The following is a 14897-nucleotide window of genomic DNA, read 5'->3' as shown; positions in this document are numbered from 1 at the left end:
CCCTTCGTAATAGACACCTTCAGGCCACATCACCTTCATATTGGTGCACATAACAAAATTCATTGGGTGGGGGTGGAGCTGAGGGATTCAGAGTGTGGAAGGAGGCTCAGGGCTGGGGCAGAGGGTTGGGGTGCAGTGGTGTGAGGGCTCCAGCAGGGGATGTGAGCATGAAGGGTTTGGGGTGCAGGAGGGTGCTCTGGGGCTATGGCGGGGATAGAGGACTCTTCCCCAGCGCTCTCTCCTCACTGCAGCACCTGGGCTGGGTGAGGCAAGGCACCTCTCCCCACTGAAGCAGCTCCAGGGCTAGGGCCACAGAATAGACTCCCCTTCCCTGGCCACGGCAGGTCCGGGGCTGAGTTTGGGCTGCCCTGCCCTAGCCGCAGCAAGGTTGGGGCTGGAGAAGGGGTGCTGACTCCATGAGTGCTCCAGGGCTGGAGCACCCAGAGAGAAAAATTAGTGGGTGCCCCAGCACCTCTCACCTGCCAGTGGCCCTCGCTGACCAACTCCTCTCCTTCCCTCCCAGTGCCTTTGGTCCACCGCGAACAGCTGTTTCACAGTATGTAGGAAGCTCTGGGCATGCTCGGGGGAGGAGGTAGGGAAGAGGTGGAGTGGGGGCGGGGCTTGGGATGGACGGGGGTTTAAGCACCATTTGGCTAGAGGGGAAGTCAGCGCCTATGGCGTGCCCCTTCCCTGGCTGCGACAGGTCGGCTGGATGGGTTCCCTTAGTTCCTGCACTGCGCTAAATAGGCTGCTGTGCTGCCGCGCACCTTACAGGGAACTTAGGCTCCCCCCAATCACCCACTTCCCACCCAGAAATGCCTGTATATTATATTTACTCATCATTTAACTTGTATATTTGATTTTTAAGCTCCATGGGGCAGGAAACTTGTTTCACTTTATACCTGTAAAGTGCCATGCACATCTATGGCCTTATACAAATATATATTTTCTGACTGGGACATTGTCACCATTATGGTAGATCTCACTGGATGTCAGTACTAATGCATCTGAAATGCAGATCACCTCTTAATACTTGAATCTGATCTAGTTGTAGTTAAGGGGAGTCTTTCCACTGATTTCCATGGACATTGGATTCCGTCTTAAAGCAGAAACTAATTTTACTCCTAGGGGAATTCTGTGCCTAAAAATTCTGCACACAATATTTTAAAATTCTGCATATTTTATTTGTCAAAATAACACAATATAATCACACCAGTCTCAATTATTTTTGGTCATTTATTTCACAGTACATGTCAGCAAGTATGTCTGACAATACATCAACAAAAAAGATTCAGGAAATGTGTTTTTGACAAATAGATTCCTTACTAGGCATATTAATACAGAACCCGGAGTAATAATTCACTTAAATTACAATCCAGAACTGTATTTCCCTCACCCCTCAGAAACGGTGCAAAGGCTCGGGTGAGTTAGGGGTAATGGAGGAGCTGAGGGAGAGGGTAGTAAATTTCTGGAAAGGAGCCTAGGTGTGAACTTGGAGGGTTGTTGAGTATGGGTGGGAAAATTATGAAACAGGTTTTTTGTGGGGGCGGGGAGGGATTGTTAGAGAGCTTCCCCCATTCAGACCCTGGCTGACCCCAACCTCTTCTGTTCAGTCAGGCACATCTGCCCTGTCCCAGTGTGTTCCTGCACCATCCCATGTATCCTTGCAGTCCCTGTTCACATATCTCTCCACCTCCACTCAGACACCTACTCCCCCCATCCCTATGTGGCTCTGTGCTGCCTCCTGCTGTTCCTATGTGATCTGTACCCTCACTCAGTCACCCCCCTACCCCATGTGGCTCTGTGCCTCCTCCCCCATCACCATGTGGCCCTGTGCTTCCACTCCCATTCAGCCCCTGCCCCAATCTGTCCTCCCACACTAGCCCTTATGAGCCCCTGTCTGACATCCCCACAGGACGCCACGTTGTCTGTTTTCCCCATAGCCTCTGTCTCCTGACCTGGCCTGACAGGTGCTGTGAAGAAGGCAGGCTCTTTCTCTTCCCTCGCTGGTGGGGAGCTGTTCCTGTGTTCTATTGCCACAGCACCCTCTGGTGAGCAAAAGGCATAACTGCAGAAGTTATTTTGTGCTGGGAGCTGCTGCTGTTCTTGTGCCACAGCGCCTTCTGTTGGGCAAAAGGCAGCACTGACGCAACATTTCGGCACAAGCTTATTTCTGCTCCAAAACTTTAAAATGTCTGGCTCATTTATTATGCACGTGCAATAACACAGAATTCCTCCTGGAGTACAATTTTACTGAATTGTATGCAAATTGGGGGACTTGGATAAAACTACCCAAGCACACTTACATTTGTGATTTTCAATCAAGACTTGAACCCAGGTTTCTAGAGATGACATAGTAGTGAACTGTTGCATTACTCAAAACATATCTTTTGTCCCCTCATTCACTGTGCAGCACCACTGTAGGGGGCATCCCTTTAAGCACTGATACCTGAATTTAGTGTCTACATGCTATCTAGTGCTGCTGCCACAGCTCTCCAACATGCCTGACACCAATGTGTGTCTGTTTTGAAGCCTCAGTGGACCAAAGGCTCTCAGCTCTGCTCCCTAAGATCCTACTACATCAGTACATGTGGGAGCAGAAGCAGCAGTTTCAGGGTAACCTTTCAATTTCCAGTTCTTTGGCACAAAGAAACTTGGCTCCCTAATGTCACAGGCCGTCTGGAGAGCCCTGGGCTCCCCCAATCCCCTGCCCATGTTCAACCCTAGGCTCCTTCAGCATCTCCTCCCAAGGTGTACCATGCAGCAGTTCTTCCAGGAGACAGGGAGAGACACAAGGATATTCAAAATGCATGGAGTAAATCTGTGTACAACAGCCAGTTTGGGAGTGGGGCACTAAGGGTGAGTCAGAGTTGGGTGTGGTAGTCGAGTTCCCTTTGCCTTGCTGGAGCAGAGCTCCTTTTCAGGACCCCGTTTTCCCTTGCTTACCTCCCATATAGCCTTGCTTCCACTCTACCAACTTCAGCTCCAAAAAGCACACCACCAATGGGGAGTTATAGGTGACAACTAGGAGCATGTGGTGAGAGGGTTGGGGTTTTTTTCATATTGAAGCAGGTTTGTTGGGATTCCCTCAGAGACCTTTCCACTTGGCTTAGCCAGAGTACCATGTCCAGTTCTGGGAAAACACTTCATACAGTTCTCTGGGGTCCAAAACTCAATTTGACTCTGGCTTTCATCACGCAGGTTCCTTTATTTGGCAATGGCATACAGCAAAGCTACACTGAACTGATTAGACTCAAGCATTAGGGGATTAGATATGTGTACCACTCATCTAAAGTTACACAGACAACCTCTCTCTTTATATATATTTACACATTACATTGCATTTGTTGTACATTAATTCAGACATTATTGGATTGGTTACTTTGCAAGAACCAATCCCTGTATAGCATGCTCTGTCCATGTACTGTGTCCTGGAAACTGATCTTAAACCTGGAATATAATCTTGTCCATAGTTACTACCATCAAGATGTTGCTGCTTATCTTTGCTTGCACAAACATCCTGACTCCCGCATACTGTTTGTCAAGTCCCTATTTACAACTTAACCTTTCATTCACTTTCCCAATTACACTAGGCTGACCAGATAGCAAGTGTCAAAAATTGGGACAGGAGGTTGGGGGGTAATAGGTGCCTTGAGAAAAAGACCCAAAAATCAGGACTGACCCTATAAAATTGGGACATCTGGTCACCTCACTAAGAAATGAGGCAAGTTCCTTATGTCAAGCCAGGCCTATAACGTTCTCTTGGAGTATTTGGGTGGGCTGATCTATGATGCAAGCTACTTCTCTGGTGGAGTTTCCTTATTTGGTGAATACAGTCTTAAGTGTTAAGATGTGGAATCTGTCTGGGGTATCCTTAAAGAATTTTAACCCCTATTCAATGGAGACCCCATTCTGAAAGAAATCTTTCCCAAACCCCCCTTATCTGACCTTTTAACAACCCCTAAACTTCACCAAGCTCATCATGAGAAGCAAGCTCCCTACAGACCAGGACCCACCAACTCAAAATAGCACTAGACCCTGCCAGAACAACAGACAAAACCTGCAGACATACCTCTGCCGCTACTGTGATCAATACCCCCCGCAACACACCTTTCAAGACCTATTTGTCCTATGAATGTCCATCACAATATTTGGTGTAACTCATCCAGTACACGTAGGGCCAGATTAACTTTGTGGGCCCAGTGCCAAACATATTTGTGGGCCCCCGTGTGGTTGTGATGGGCCCCTTCCAAGTGTAGGCCCGGCATGACAGCACCATTGATGCCATAGTAAATGTGGTATTGCTGGGATGGGGATGAAAACATTTATTCAAAAAACAAAATAAGATATTTGAAGCCACACTGAGACCTCCACTCAGCCCATAGAGAACAAACTGGGCTAACATCACTGTACCCAGAATACCACTGAATTTGGTTTGTGTGGGACAGGGGTGGTTTGTTAGTTTTATCTTTTTTCTTTAAACACTCAGGGCCTGCTTGGGGCCCTGAACACAAGTGTTTAATTAGCACACTTATGAGCCATATTAAGCCTGGATATAGCAGTCAGTGGTGTTGCACCTCCATATCCCCACCACCTCCACCCAAAGTTATGTTTTGTAAATACATTTTTTGAAAGTTGCATTTTCTACTTTGGTACAATAATGTTTACAAAATTTTGGGGTGGAGTGTGGGGAGGAAAATTGCTGGTGCCCATCTTTTGCAGGGAGAAAGGGCCACTGAGAGAAAACACACACTTTACCACAAAGGCTACCACAATCCAGGCTCAAGCTCCTACCCCAATCTTCACACCTGGGCTCTCCCCCCCACCCCATCCCTCCTACTGTCCCCATCCCACACAACTAACCCCCTAACAAAGGCTCTCCTCAATCTCCCTGCTACTGCCCACCCCCTCACACACTTTCACCCCACGCTGTCATCTCCCTCCCTTCTACGACTCCCCCAAACACTAAGCCAACCCCCACCTTAACACCCTGCTTCTCCTACACCTCCCAGATGGAGTCACTGCCAGCTCCCCCATCGCACCCTGACTTGCCCCACAGCTTCCCCTTTCCCTCAACACTGGGCTGTGCCCCCTCCCTGGAGTGCAGGGGGGCAATTTCTGGGCATTTCTACTGGCAGGCGGCATGCCAGCCAGCACTGACAAGCCCCGCTGTCACCGCCCACCAAGCTCCCAGGGACCACAGATAACCAACCGCCACCCTGAAGTGCAGGGTCGAGACAGTGCCCAGGAGGCCCCAGGCATCACGTTCACTGGGAGGTTGCCCCCAGCTCCCCACCACCCCAGGAGAGTGGGGGAGACTCAGAGGGGGGAGCCAGGATCTCCAAGGGGGAGGGGAGTGCAGCGGGATTAGCACTGGGAACCCCCTCCCTGCACCAGACCATTTCCTTGTTTGGAATTTCTTTTTGGTCCACTCTGACCACTTCAGCTGGGGTGGCTGGTAGCATGGCGTGGGGCATTCTGGGACTAATAGTGTAGCTGGCAGCGCAGGTCCCAGGGCCCCAGTGGAACACAGCGGCATGCAAACTACAACTACCAGCACACCCTGGAACAGCCAGTCCCTTTTGCACCTGTGCACTGCACTCCCCAAGCTGCTGAGTGTTTCAGCTGGTGCAGCGAAGTTGCTGACTCTTCACATTGCTGGGCTCTGGCCTGGCTGGATTAACCCTTTGTGGGCCCCTGGGCCTGGCGCACCGGAGCCAGTGTAAACCCAGTACTGCGTACATTAAATGCCCCAAGAACAACTATGTGGGTGAAATGAAACAATCACTGACAGAAAAATGATAAAAGACAAAAACACCATATCACCTGTTGGTGAACACTTCACTGAACGATCATTCCATGTGTGACTTCTGTCATCATCCTCAGAGGAAACCTGCACAACACCTTCAAAAGACAGGCCTGGAAGCTTAAATTCGTAGCGTTGCTAGACACTAAAAATCACAGAATCAAAAACAGTGGATTTATGGCTTATTACAACAATCTGTAACCTATTAACCCTCTGTCCTGTGACTGCAGAGGTGTTAACCACCCACTTCACCTTGAATGGTTTCTTGTAACATGTTAACACTTTATGCTGAACAATCTATTTCACCTTGTCTTTGGCTGTGACACTGAGTACCTTTGCAGACAGGTATCAAAGTTAATACATAATTATTTGTTTTTAAAAACGGTAATTCCTACACTTAATGGGCGTTTGTTTTGTGTTTAGGCTGGTAAAGTATATATCCCAATCATGGAAACCATAAAAACCAAGGAAATAAGCAATTAAGTCTTTGAACATAAGAACAGCCATACTGGGTCAGACCAAAGGTCCATCTAGCCCAGTATGCTGTCTTCCAACCGTGGCCACTGCCAGGTGCCACGGAGAGAATGAACAGAACAGATAATCATCAAGTGATCCATCCCCCTGTCACCCATTCCCAGCTTCTGGCAAGCAGAACATCCCTGCCCATCCTGGCTAATAGCCACTGATGGACCTATCCTACATGAACTTATCTGAACACTCCATCTATGCTCAACTCCTTAGTTCCCCTTTACAACCTTGATTGCTTCTCTTCCACTACTCATCTCTAGTAAGTTTCCTGAACAACCTGTGAGCAGTCTTAACTGACTATTCTTATTGCTTAAAAAGTAATCTGTTTTGATGACTGATATCAGGATGGTGTGGCTTTCATAAATCATATGTACAAAAGATCTGTATGTGGCTTTGTATTAGTGTGTGTAAGTGAGGCCTGGAATAAAATTGCAAATGGTGGTTGAGCTGTATTTGTATTATGTGAATGGATGATCTGTGTTGGCAATCTAAATTAAGTAGTTTTTGTGTAGAAACTTGCATTTGTGATTTGGCATATTGGTTATGCTCAGAGTTGTGGAGCAAATATGTGGAGAGGATGGTAGCTAATGTACAGGGGAATTGAGTATAGATGGATTGTTGAACAACTGCTTATTTCCTCACCTTATGTGGTTTACATTTGTAGGTATGCAGTCTAGGAATGGTAACTTTACATTCAGTTTTATTTTATCAGTCTAGGGAGAGTTAACTGTAGTCTGATCGCTATATTACATTATATAAGTGTACTCTTAACAAAGCCTGTAAGAATTTGTTTTGGAAAAGCACCTTTTCAATTGCTTTAACTTTGATTGTTCTAGGGAAAACAGAATGAAGGAAATCATGTCTAATAACAACACAACCAATATATCTCAAGCAAGAAAAGCTGTGGAGCAGTTAAAAATGGAAGCATACATGGACAGGATAAAGGTAAATTGAGTCAATGTTGTTCTGAAATTGCTCTTTACTTTTGTGTCGTAAAATTTCACCTTTGGTACTTCAGAAAATTCTTAACTGAGTACTTTGCAATGTGATATATGAAATAATGTTCAAAGAATGATAACATGAAAAAACAATGATGTATAATTGATTCTGTCTGACTTTAAGCAGGATACATCTCAAAGGACTTATGCCCAACCTACTTTTTTGTGTGGTGTGTGTGGGCACAGTGTACATCAGCAAATAATAACAGGTAAAATAGAAGTACTTGCATTTCTAAATACCTGGTCTGCACCAACAATCAGGTGGTTTGAGGCACAGGTACTCAGATTTGCTCGTGCAGTTAAATGTAGATGCATTGTTCTAACCCGGCAGGAAGAAAGACAAGATTCAAGGGATGTGGGTTAATTAGGCCACGATTTTATTAACTCATCTGGGAAATATTCATCAATAAATCATATAGTGTACATTGTCATTCTTTCCTTAATCATTCCCACTTATTTGGAAGGGCTGTCATCAGCTCTACCCAAACTGCGCATTGCTGGGACCCCACCACCCTCCGCTCTATAATGGTGAAAGGAGGTGGGGAGGTCGTCTCATGGCTGTACCAGACGTTAGGAATGCCAACTCCCTTCCCCCAGATTCCCAACTCCAATTTATCAGGGAACTGGACCCCTTATGGAATGAGGACCTGCACTGGATAGCTGTTAAGATGCAAGAACTTGACCTACCCTCATTAAATACCCCACTGGGGTCCTGACCTGCTGTAAGGAAGGCAAAAAAAAAACCATCCTGCCCCAGCCAATCTGCCAGTGAGTGAAAAATTCCTTCTCAGCCCCAAAAGAAAAAGGCAACTAGTGCAATGCCCAAAGCTGATCATAAAACTCAGACCTACTTCGATCCCATGGGTGGGGAGGGTGAGTGCTCCTTGTCCATGGTGAGAGAGATTATTTCTGGAGAGAACCGTCTATAAATACCTTCCCTCCTACAATACACAAGATGGTTGGCATCCCACCTGAGTCAGCCTCATCCAGTTGCCCTTGGCTCAGGTAACTGTCCTCTTTGCACTCACCTCATAATCAGTTTGGGGGAACCTTAAAGGAGCCACAAGCCCTTTTCTTCCTGATGGCAACACAAAGCCCAACAGCATTTGGGTTGAGGTGAAAGCGGTTTCTGCAGTTGCAGATTGCACCAATAGTAAAGGAGGCTGCCCTTTAGAACATTTTGGCCATTAGCATTTGCATCACTTTGTAAATCACTGTTCAGTCACTCTGTGTTACCACTGAACATAGATGAAACGCAAAATACACAATCAATTTCACCTTTATTTTGTTCAGCAGAGTTGTCATTGTGCTGGGGAATTAAGCTGAATCATGCAATATTTCATTTTGGCTTCTCCAGATTTGTCTGCATCTGATATTTGAGGACATCTTTTTGTGGGTAAAATATTACACTGTTAACTGTATTTGTTAAGCATGTGGGGTGAAGAGATTATATTGGTTAGAGAAATTTTCATAATTTTTTTAGCTGAAAAGTGTAGCATTATTACTTTTCATTTCTCCCTATGTCTTCCATTAGGCCAAGATTTTAAAATGTGACAAGTTTGGCACCCAGAATCACTAGTCACCTTAGAAGGGCCTGGTTTTTCAAGCACTCTGAAAATCTGAAAATTCCTTTTAAAATGTCATGTTGCACACACAGTCACTAATCACTATGTCTGAAAATCATATCCTTCAGTAAATAAAGGATGCGGGGGAAGAGGGAGTGCTTTTAAGCAAGTCCACTTCAATTTAATTAAATTTTCCTCCAACCAACCATTTTACAAATTTCATTATAAATTTCATGCGTTACTCATATTTCTCGTGTGCAAGAGTACAATAAATGTTTCCATTGCAAGAAGTTAATTTTAATAGGCTTTAATTTCTTAAATATGCAACCTGCACTTGAATAGAATATTTAAAAATAATCCATTGGGTAAATTAGGGTTACTTTTTCTGTTTAGTTATTGCATAGCATGATCTAGAATAATCTTAGTATTGCTAGCTTGTAGCTTTCCTATAATCAGCAATATTTATTTACCCTTCACATGGAATGGTGATACTTGGAAAACATTTGTATATACATATTTTCCCTATTTTCTTTAAAGACCGAAAGCAAATGCTTAATGTCTAGCTCCCATTCCAAAAAAATTTACAGAGATGTTAAAGATGCTATTTCTTACTAACTGATACACGTTATAAAGAAGATTGTTATCAATTATTCTTCATGTCCACTTTAGGTAGCACAAGAAGTAATTGGCATAATCTGCAGCAAAGGAGATGTTAGGTTAGGTATTAGGAAAAACTTTCTAACTGCAAGGGTAGTTAAGCTCTGGAATAGGCTTCCAAGAGAGGCTGTAGAATCCCCATCACTGGAGGTTTTAAGAACAGCTTGGACAAACACGTGTCAAGAATGGTCTGGGTTTACTTGGTCCTGCCTCAGTGCAGGATGTCAGACCGGTGTGTAGGTGTTGTGACTTAGTGGTCAGAACAGGAATCTGTCCTATTGGCTTGGGCAAAATCTGGGGACAAGATAATGATCAGAGTTGGGAGTCAAAACAGAACCAAAGGGCAGAGCTGGAGTCACGGTCAGTAGACAAGGCACTGGTCTGAGAAGGAAGGGACTCAGGCTGTAGTTAGGGGCAGGCATCAGTTGGAGCAAAGGCTGGTACAGGAAGCAGGTCTGGTGCAGCAGTGAGTATGGAACACATTAAGCAGCTACTGTGCTGCTGTTGCTGAAAGGCTTAAAGGATGATCTGATCTCTTGGCCCCCCTGTCCAGTCAGGGAGCACAGTCACTTAAATGAGGGTTTGTTGGGCCCAGCCAAGCTCATTTGGTTGCCACACAACCATGCCGAGAGCCAACCTAGTTCCTGACACCCGGGGCTGGACTTGATGACTTCTCAAGGTCCCTTTCAGACTACATTTCTATGAGTTTGTGAAGTACCATAATCATGTGTGTTCTTTAGTAATAAAAACCAACCTACATTAACACATAAAAGGTCGGTAAGAGACTTTTAAAACAGTATTTTTAACCTCATACAGAGTGGGAGGTTTATCATATGTCAGTCTGCCTCTTGTTCTTTCCTTTTTCAAACAACTTGCCCTTGCCACATTGGACGTCATAATACCTGAGGGCTGTACAAAATCTAAATTATACACACAAGGATCTCTGACTCTTTCCATTTCCAAATTAAAGCGCTTTTCACTTACTGTGGGGAAAGGTACAGTAGAACAAAGAGATTGTTGAGGAAATTTTGAGGAGTCTGTCCAATCCATGCATCTCTACAGGAAGAGCTTGAATGCACGGATAAAGCATATCAAATATCTCCATATGAATACATATTCATTGATTAATACAAGAAAGATCAGAGGTGCAACACAGAACTCAAACCCCATGTGGAAGGGGATCTAACATGGCTTTTTATGCTCTCCCAGTTCTGGGCTTCTCTGGGGGCTAAGTGGCCCACCATAATTTAGACATCCCTGTGGAGGTAAATTATTACATCCTTCTGAGGCTGCCATATAGGTTGCAATGCTGTCTGGAATCCTAGCTGCAGGACCTTTGATGCACCTTTTACACCTCCTTTGCCAGTGCTTGCAAGGGGATTCTTAGATGGCTGCCTCACAGCTGTCTTCCTCAGTTTGTTTTAAGTTGCTCCTGCCCCCTTACCTGACATACAGGGGATGGAGTCAGAGTGAGAATCTCACCCATAGTTTTTACCCACTCTGTCCCCCAAATAGTACAATGAATTTACTGCAGGACTAGATGGAAGGAAGACAGCAGCCAACCTGTTGTTCAAATACACATTTGAAATAATTGCAAAATGAATACAAGGAAATCACATTTTGTATTTTAAAAAACAGAATAAAGCCTACTACCCTAGAATTTATACCATTCTCAAATGTTGTCATTAAGAAGCTGAAAAGTTCTTGTTTAATTTTCTAAATTGCTACATTTAATCTGTAACTCTTCAAAGCACTCATTTAAAAGTTACAATATCTTTGGATGTGATCACCTCCCCAGAATTAAAGTGACACTCCAACATATTACAGTAAAAAAAAGTTAAAAGACAGTTATTAAGTTATAAAGCCAAGCACTGTTAGATAATGCCAGTTACAAGATTACCCATGCAACCTTAACTTGACCTCCTTGTGACTCCATCCTATGCACTAAATGAGGCAGGGTACCTGAGGGAGAAAAAATATATGATTGTGTATTTAAAAACCGCATCATGTACATGTAGGTAGTATTTTCTTTCTAATTCAATGTCATACAGGCATTTTAGTAATCCTGAGTGAATAAAGGCACTCTTGCTTTTAGGTGAATAGTCAGAATATCAATTATCACTGGTGCTTTTATTTTATCTAAATCTATTCACCAATAATTGGAAACTACTTATGCAAAGTTCCATTGAAAACTATATAAATACAGCTTTAAGTATTTCACCTCTTTATTACATGATGATGAAATTGTCATGTATACATGTACATTCATATTTACATTTCATTCAGTGAAAATCTGTTTGTTCTCGTGTATCTGCACTAAGATCCCTGTTTTTCAAAAACTCAGTTTTCAGTTGGCTTTCTTCCCCTCAAACATAATTTCATTTACTAGGCATATCTTAAAACAGCTACTACAGCACCAAACTACAGCCAAGCTATTGATAAGGACTTGTTGAGGGAAAGTAGTAGATTCAACTTAATGTGTAGAAGTACAAAGTAATGCTCTGCAACTAAATATAAAACAACAAAGGCAGACGGGAAATTAAGCTTCTTTGTTGTCAGTTTAATTATAGAAGCTGAGGCAGGCCTAAGGCCCAGATAGTTTAAAAGCCCAATCATTTGTTCTCCAAATGTATTTTGGTACTTGATCTAAGGTCAAACTAAACAGAAATTTGTATCATAGCAGTTTATAAGGTGCCGAAAAAACAGTGGCTCCAAGGCTTTCATGGCAACTGTCTTAGCTTAATAGCCTAAAAGTGACTTGCAAAAGATAAAACAGTTGAGTTTATGCCTTATTTTTATGATCAAAGAAAACTTGAAAAGGGATGTTAAGAGTTTTTTTCTGCCTGCTTTTTTATTTTTTAACCTTAGAAATAGCAGATATAACAAATCTGGTCTATCCTGTCTTTACTAAAAGACTCATTGGTAGTCTCAAAATGTGAATTTAGAGCTCTTGCAGATCTTAACTGAAGAGGTAGGAGTGCTGAATCTTAAAGATGTCATTTTCCCCTAGTGTTTCTTAACTATTTAAGTTAAATAGACATTAACAAAAAACAAGTAGTTTTTAAATAGTTTGAATAAAAATAGCTTCACTACCCGATCAGTCTTCCAGAGTAGATAAGACCTGAATTTCTAATGACAAGAAAAAAAGGAAGGAAAATGTTTTTCTTAAAATAAACTTTCTAGGCCACCTTCATACATCATGAAGAAACGAAAAGGACTTCATTGCACATCACCTTGTCTGTGGCTGCCTTACATGCAGTAACCAGCAGAGGTTATGTGAGCCTGCTCATATCAAAGATTTGTGGTCCTACAAGTTGCATTTGGAGGTGCCCATACTTCATTGCAGATTAAATTGTTCATAACTAACTAAAAAGCAAGCACCGTGGCCCATCAGAGAAGGAAGCAGTGACAGTGCACTGGAGTCCAACAAGGAAGCTCATTAAAGAGAGGGAGAGACAAGACTTCTACTAGTCATAAAAGCTGGAAGCATCAATACTAGTATGTGTACCAATGTCTGGGGGAATGCTGTTGTTGATGGCTTATGATAAGCCTGAAGAATGAGTTACGGTAGAAGTTTGGTAATGACTGAGTTTGGTGTCTTCTGACTACAGAAGGTGAGGATCGATCTCACAGCATGGAATCAGGATGCTGATATAGGTAATGACTCCTACCTAGGAGACACATCAAGAACAACTACTGGTGTCTATGTAAGATGCTGATTCCTGCTAACCAGGAAGGTCATCAAAATTGAGAGAGGTTAAGAGAATGTAGTGCTGCAACTGGTTGCACCATAGTTGTCCCATGAATAGAGACTCTGAGCTCTGTTAGATCTCCTCTTCTTCATGAGTAGAAAAATTCAGCAAGAAAGAATGCTGAAACACTTAAGGATCATACTGTATCAGCTATTACTTTAAAAAAAAGGAGTACTTGTGGCACCTTAGAGACTAACAAATTTATTTGAGCATAAGTTTTCATGAGCTACAACTCACTTCATCGGATGCTGTAGCTCACGAAAGCTTATGCTCAAATAAATTTGTTAGTCTCTAAGGTGTCACAAGTACTCCTTTTCTTTTTGCGAATACAGACTAACACGGCTGCTACTCTGAAACCAGCTATTATTTTGTTTCCTTTTTTTCAAAAGGAAGTAGAAAATATCCCTAACTGGCTCTGAATAGTGTTATGAGATAAGCGGCAGGGTTGCTGAGAAATGTGTGTGGATCTGTTGATTTTTGGATGCAAAGGAATAAGTGGAATGGGTGTCATAGCAAGGATAGTAATTAGTCACAATCTATGACAAGGCAGATGACATAGTAATTGCAGCATTTTTCCTTGTCATTTAAAGCTTATAATTACAGTACAGCTAGCTAACAGGATTATATTCTAACTTGGGCTGTTTTAATCACCTCTGTTGTTCTGAAATGTAATGGTAAAATTCCACAGTCCTCCTGAGGCTGCCAGTTGTTTTCAGCATCACAACTATTTGGTAACTTTGACTACTAGGTACTCCCTTTATCCTGAGGGGAGTAGAAAAGCATGATCTGAAAAATGAGAGATTGGGCAAATACATATTTTAAAACAGTAAAAAAGGGGAAGGTATTAAGGAAGCACTCGTGTTGTTAACTTTGTTAGACTTCAGTTTGACCAATGAATTCTGATTATTTTAGACATTTCTGTGGCAGATGTAAATGAGTTTTTATGAAACTGGAAGCCACAGTTCTTCGAGTGATTGTTCATGTCCATTCAAGCAGGTGTGTGCACGCTGCGTGCACACCAGCCGGAAGATTTTCCCCTAGCAGCGTCCGTAGGGTCGGCCTGGGCACCCCCTGGGGTGGCGCCTTCATGGCACCCAATATTGAGCCCCGTCGACCCTTCACCGCCTCAGTTCCTTCTTACCACCTGTGACGGCTAGCTGGAACTTTGCTCGCTCTGGCAGCAAGCGCCTTAGCAGTGTCTTTGTTCTTAGTGTAAATCGTTTTTCTCAGTTCAAGAGAACCCCGCAGTTCTCAACGCAATGGAGGACAGTTTGCTGCAAACCCGGAGGCTCGGCTATCATATTGTTTTTCAACACAGAAGTGTTGGCTTCTCCCACAGGGTGTTTTCCAGCCCAGTCACCCTTTGGGGCAGGGCAGCAGCTCCTCTTGGTCATCACCATATAGGTGGCGTCCGGCGGGCACTGTGGGAAGGTTATGGATCTGTTATTCTCGCTGCACCAGTAACTAGACCAGAGTAGGACGATCAGTGGCGAACCACGTCTTTTCCCCCTAAACGGTGCAGACTAGTGAGAGAATCAGCGAACCTCAAGAGGAGAGGTGCAACCTCCTTATCCAGCCAGAGCCCCAGCCG

At 43.6% G+C, this 14897-nt stretch overlaps 1 protein-coding gene and 1 long non-coding RNA gene across 6 annotated transcripts in view; both read left to right on the top strand.

Annotated features, from left to right (window-relative positions):
* The window catches only part of GNG4 (G protein subunit gamma 4), a 39367-nt gene that overhangs the window by 14357 nt on the left and 10113 nt on the right, over positions 1 to 14897 (top strand). For all 5 annotated transcript variants that reach the window (XM_043511407.1, XM_038395890.2, XM_038395894.2 and 2 more), the window contains one exon: positions 7171 to 7279. In XM_043511407.1, the coding sequence (XP_043367342.1) occupies positions 7181 to 7279 (99 nt within the window). In that variant the 5' untranslated portion in view covers positions 7171 to 7180. The remainder of the gene's footprint in view (positions 1 to 7170; positions 7280 to 14897) is intronic.
* Positions 1289 to 6939, top strand: LOC122459420. The gene is made up of 3 exons (XR_006280118.1): positions 1289 to 1559; positions 3073 to 3076; positions 6930 to 6939. It is a non-coding gene; the product is annotated as an uncharacterized LOC122459420 (long non-coding RNA).

This window comes from Dermochelys coriacea, chromosome 3 (genome assembly GCF_009764565.3).
Source record: "Dermochelys coriacea isolate rDerCor1 chromosome 3, rDerCor1.pri.v4, whole genome shotgun sequence".
NCBI lineage: Eukaryota > Metazoa > Chordata > Testudines > Dermochelyidae > Dermochelys > Dermochelys coriacea.
This window is presented reverse-complemented; position numbering and strand designations above follow the sequence as displayed.